A 5,282-nucleotide genomic window follows, 5' to 3' on the forward strand; every position below is an offset into this window, starting at 1 on the left:
ATTTGCTTCTGTTTTAATTAAAAAAAAAAACAGATTTGCAGTAAAATTATTTTACAGAAAGTTCCAAAAGTCGAGAAGAGTGCTGAGTAATGTCATCCCAATGATAGTAAAGGAAGTTCCCAACAGTCAATGATCTTACCATTAGAAGTAATAAGCAGTTGATAGCAACCCTCACACATTCATGTCTGTTTACATCTGTGACATTGACATTTTTAAATTTCAGCTTTTCTAATAATACGTAAGATTCAGATTACCGAACGTCAAGAACTCTTTTGTACATGAAGGTACGTAAGTCGTGTGACGTCGGGGCAACTATTTGTTTACATTGACGACAATGGACTCTGATTTTAAGAATAAAAACGTCCCGGAAATCAAACAGTTCTTGAAAAACAGAGGTGTTAAAACAACGGGTTATAAAAAGAGTAAATTAGTTGAACTAGCTGAAGAAGCGGAATTACAAAAGATTCCCGCCTTTGAACCCGATAATTACATATTCGCAAATAAAATACGGCGAACTGTAGATGGTGTTGAGTTACCGAATCCCAAGACTGTTATTGATTGGTCTGATGATTTAAATACAATTCCAATAATTGAAGCGTTTGATGTTAATCATTATTTAAAAAACATTTGTAACTGGACAAATGAACGTTTGAAAGGCTATAAAAATGACAACAGTTACCGTCTTCATTCTAATGGACATATCCGTGATGTTAGGCAGTCAAAATTTCACAGCGATATACACTATGTAAAAGCAGCATGTGTACCAGAAGAGAGACAGTCTGCTGACCCGTACGAAGTTTGGATAGTGGTCCTATTTGATGGGTCAATACATTCAGCAGAATGTACATGTGTGGCGTAAGTTCTTACATGAATAATCCGAGTCCGAGGGTGTGGGTGCCGATGGGGTTTACAGAATAGAGAATAATGGGGTGTTAAAATATAAAGAATAACACAAGACAATAACGAATAGATTGGTTAAAAAGTATGTTGATAACAGAAAAGAATAATAATATCAAGAATACAGTTATCAAGTACATGTACAAATGTAATTGTAGAATTCTGATTAGCCATATCTGTTTAAGATAAAAATAAAAGTAATGAGCGAGAAAAATAAAATAAAGATTAAAAAAGATGAATAATCCCATCAAGAATTGCCAAAAAAATGTGTATTTTTATTATGTCATCTGTTTTTGATTTTTAACCTACATGGAATACCATATTATCAGTTCACTCCAAATTACTGTAAAGGGCACATAAAATTAATTTCCATTTTTTTTCTCTCAGAATTATATTATCACTTTCAAAAAAGAGATGCAAACAAGCGGGGATAGTCAATGTTGATTTTTCAGAGACAAAAGATTTTTTTTTCAAGCAACTTTTTGTTTTTATTTTTTAAATATAGGGAAACATTGCTTTTTTGAAAATGTTTAATCCAATGAGCACTTCTAAAAAATGAATACTTCAGTGTATATAATTATTTTACAGTGGTGATGGAACATGTAAGCACGTGGCAGCACTCCTGTTCGGGATGCAAAGATTTTGTCAGGATTTGTCCGATAGATCGGTTATTTCTGTTACTGACAAGGCTGCTAAATGGGTTAACCCAGTCAGAACATCAGCTCCAGTAAAAATAACCTCTTTAGACCTGAGGAGTGAGCCTACAGGACAACCACCAATCAAACCAACAAGTGACCATTATAGGCCTTCTTGTCATAACATGGCACTAGAAAAAGAAATGCTTCGGTTAATAAAATCAGAAAACTTACCAGCATGCGCAGCATATGTTCTGTCAGATAGCTCTGGTTCAGAGTGTGATTTTGAGTGTCTGCCTGTCAACATACTAGATCTAGCAACACAATTTAATAATGATGATTCGCCAGATGATTCACTTGAATCTTTTATTGAGCACATACATAGAAATATCCCTGATAATTATTTCACTGATATATTCGAAAAGACCATCAGTCAGAGTGATAGTGATTTGTGGTTTTATCAGAGACATGGCAGAATAACAGCTTCCATTTTATATAGTTGTCTTCATTTTTCAGGAAGAAACCCTGATGGCCATCTAGTCAAACTCATTTTAGGTCTTACAAACAGTGTTAATTCAGACTTGCCTGCTTTAAGACATGGAAAAAAATTTGAACATGTTGCTAGAGAGTCTTATCTTCATGACAAAAAAAACTTGCATGATAATTTAGAATGTAAATTATCTGGGTTTGTAATTGACAACAACAGTCCTTACTTAGGTTGCTCTCCTGATGGTTTATTAGAGTGTAAATGCTGTGGACAAGGTTGTTTGGAAATAAAATGTCCATATAAATTTTCAGAAGAAACACCAATCAATGCTGCTTGTTTAGACAAAACAAACTTTCACATAGAAAATGATACTCCACTTATGAAGAGAAATGACACATCTCCGTATTACTGTCAAATCCAATGTCAGCTTGCAGTTACTAAACGAAAATAGTGTGATTTTGTATTATTTACTTTTAAAGGTGTACATCATGAGAGAATACAATTTGATGAACAATTTTGGTCTAATGTTTTTCCAAAACTTGCATCATTCTACAGTTCATATGTTCTACCAAAAATTCTGCTAGTATAGAGTCAGAATTACACATGTACCAGTTGAATACTTTGTTTGAAGTTCATTACAATTCACAATATAAAACAGTGATAAAGTTTGGTTATATAATTTAATTTGATTAAACACAACTAAAATAAACAATATTAAACATAATAAATATCATCTTTTATGTTAAGACAACTTATGATATATGTCGCTTTCATTATTTAAAACATTATCAGCTGATAACGTAAATAGTCTCTATTCTAAATTTATAAAAGACAACTCTTTCAAATGGGAGATAACCTACTATTGTGCATAGACGTGTACATCTGTTAGTTTTGACAAAATTTTAATTTTGAATACATGATAAAGCCATATTTCCACTACTTATCAGTTTTTGAAAGAAAATTTTAGAACAGAATAATTCTCTTATTAAGCTGTTGATTTTTTTTTAATCAAGGAATATAATTTTTAGTATTAACATGAATCAAAAAAGAAAAAAAGAAACACTGGATAAAAAATTGCCAATCATTGCTCCTTTAATTAATATATATGTCAAATAAATTTCAAATGATTTATTAAACAAAACAAGTTTTATAACTTTTTAACTAATGGTTTCATCAGGTTACAAAAAAATCCTGCAACCTTAAGAGCCTGATTAGCAACAGAAAGTGAATTTATTGGCATAACACCACTTAAGAATTTATAAGATTTCAGTCTCTGGATTGATCTTTCTACATGTATTCTCAAAGAGGCTATGGATTTTGATTCCTTAATCTCCTTTGCCGTAAGACATCGTCCTTTTCCATGTTTACATGGTCTGGTAAATGGTGGCATATTTAAGGTGGCACCTTTTGATAATAATAAGTCTTTGATTAAAAAACCTCTGTCAGCCATTACATGGTCCCCCTTTTCAATCAGATCAATTAATCCACTTCTTTCAGTAATGCTCCTATCAGAAATGTTACCAGTCCATAAGTCAGATATAAACGAAAAAGCTCCATTTGGTGTTATACCTACAAGCGTTTTAAAAGTGTTCTTTGACTTGTAATTTGACCACGTTTTTGACTGTGCTGTTGGGTTTCTTGGTCTCTGCACATAAAATTCAGTAGCATCGATGATTACACGAGTGTTAGGATATTTTCTACGAAATGATAGAGGCATATGTTTTTTAATCTTTTCCTTAGATGGCCATTTAATAAGTGGTCCTAAACATTGTGCCATTAAAGATATCCAAGTCGTGAAAACCCTGCTAATTGTTGACTGTGAAACACCAAACAAAAGAGACAACACATATGTGTTTAGTCCTAGCCTCAACCTCAAAAGAGTTATAACAAATTCTTCAAAAAAAGTCAACTTCCTTGAAGCACCAGGTTTTTTCTTATTATTTACTTGCCATCTTTTACCATCACTTGAGTCGGGACCCATCCAGTATTTCATTTTTGAAGCATGTCCTTCTAATAATTTAAAAATTCCAAAAAGCATTGAAATACTTGGCAGTCCAAGAAAACATTTAACATTACTATTTGATTTAGTCAACTTTTCAACGAGTTTGTCCTTTAGCAGTTCATCTGTATTATTAAACTTCTCATTTAAAACTTCATTTTCCTCTTTGGTAGCATGTAGTTAAACTTGTAGCAATTTAACTTGCTTCCGTAGCTGGTTATTATCTGTCTCATATCTTTGACATTTTTGCTGTGAAAAAAAGTAATAATTATAAATACATAAATCAATGCAAACAATTTATGAAATTGTTTTTGTATTTTTTGTTTACTTAAGTCAAGTTGGTAACAATAAAACAATACAGTTGTATGATTGATTGATTTTTGGTTGCTTAACATTCAGTGGCAAATATTTCATGCATGTTCAGAATGAAATACAGTTATATGGCATGTATGGTAAAATGACTAAAAAAAACCATTCACATGTAATACTATATTTCAACATGTTCAAGTTGGATTACAAATTTTAAAAGTAAATATATATTTAGTAAAATGTTTGAATAGATCATATTTAATATTGATGTATTAATTTGAATATAAAAGCACCTTGCTTCTTACATTATATATTTTTTGATGTATGAACTGCCATCTAATAAATTAAAACGAATCAATTTTTGATTGAAATGCATATTATTTCTATAGTTCATAAGATTAAAAAATATCTTTTACATGGCTTTTGACTCTTATATCCAATGGAGGAATTTTCAATATCAAATAAAATCCCAATTAATTTCGTACCTCTAAGGTGTTGCTATTTTCAATTAATATTACACATTTTTCCTCAATGGAGACATCTTCACTAACTTCAGTGCTAGTGCAATAAGTGTGGTCCAAACTTGGCTTTTCAATGTAGGAAATTACTGAAAGTAAGTAAATATGTACCATTTAAATTAGAATTATTTGACTACAATGTACATCAGTCAGGATCATAGACTGGTTGATTTAAAAGAATTATACGTACAAAATGTGCATGTAATTTAGAAAGTTGAAGTACAAAAATGTAGGTAATCATTTTATAAATGGGAGCTAGAACCATATGTTTAAGAGCCATAACTCTCAGAACACATATCTTTTCTACTGGACCTTTAAGACTGTCCACCAGTATACCAGTTGATGGTGTACATGTAGTGTGCAGACAAAATTAATTTGAGACTCATATCTATCTTTGCAAAATACTTTTTAAATTTTGTTTTTGAAGTTAAGTTTAT

The 5,282-nt window shown here is 31.2% G+C and overlaps 1 protein-coding gene across 1 annotated transcript; it reads left to right on the plus strand.

Annotated features, from left to right (window-relative positions):
* The first annotated feature begins 238 nt into the window (after positions 1–238).
* Positions 239–2,072, plus strand: LOC143084279 (uncharacterized). Its single transcript, XM_076260688.1, has 3 exons — positions 239–855; positions 1,486–1,720; positions 2,049–2,072. The coding sequence occupies exons 1-3, from the start codon at positions 335–337 to the stop codon at positions 2,070–2,072; spliced, it is 780 nt and encodes a 259-aa protein (XP_076116803.1). The 5' UTR covers positions 239–334.
* Positions 2,073–5,282: the final 3,210 nt, after the last annotated feature.

Source organism: Mytilus galloprovincialis, chromosome 7 (assembly GCF_965363235.1).
Source record: "Mytilus galloprovincialis chromosome 7, xbMytGall1.hap1.1, whole genome shotgun sequence".
Lineage (NCBI taxonomy): Eukaryota > Metazoa > Mollusca > Bivalvia > Mytilida > Mytilidae > Mytilus > Mytilus galloprovincialis.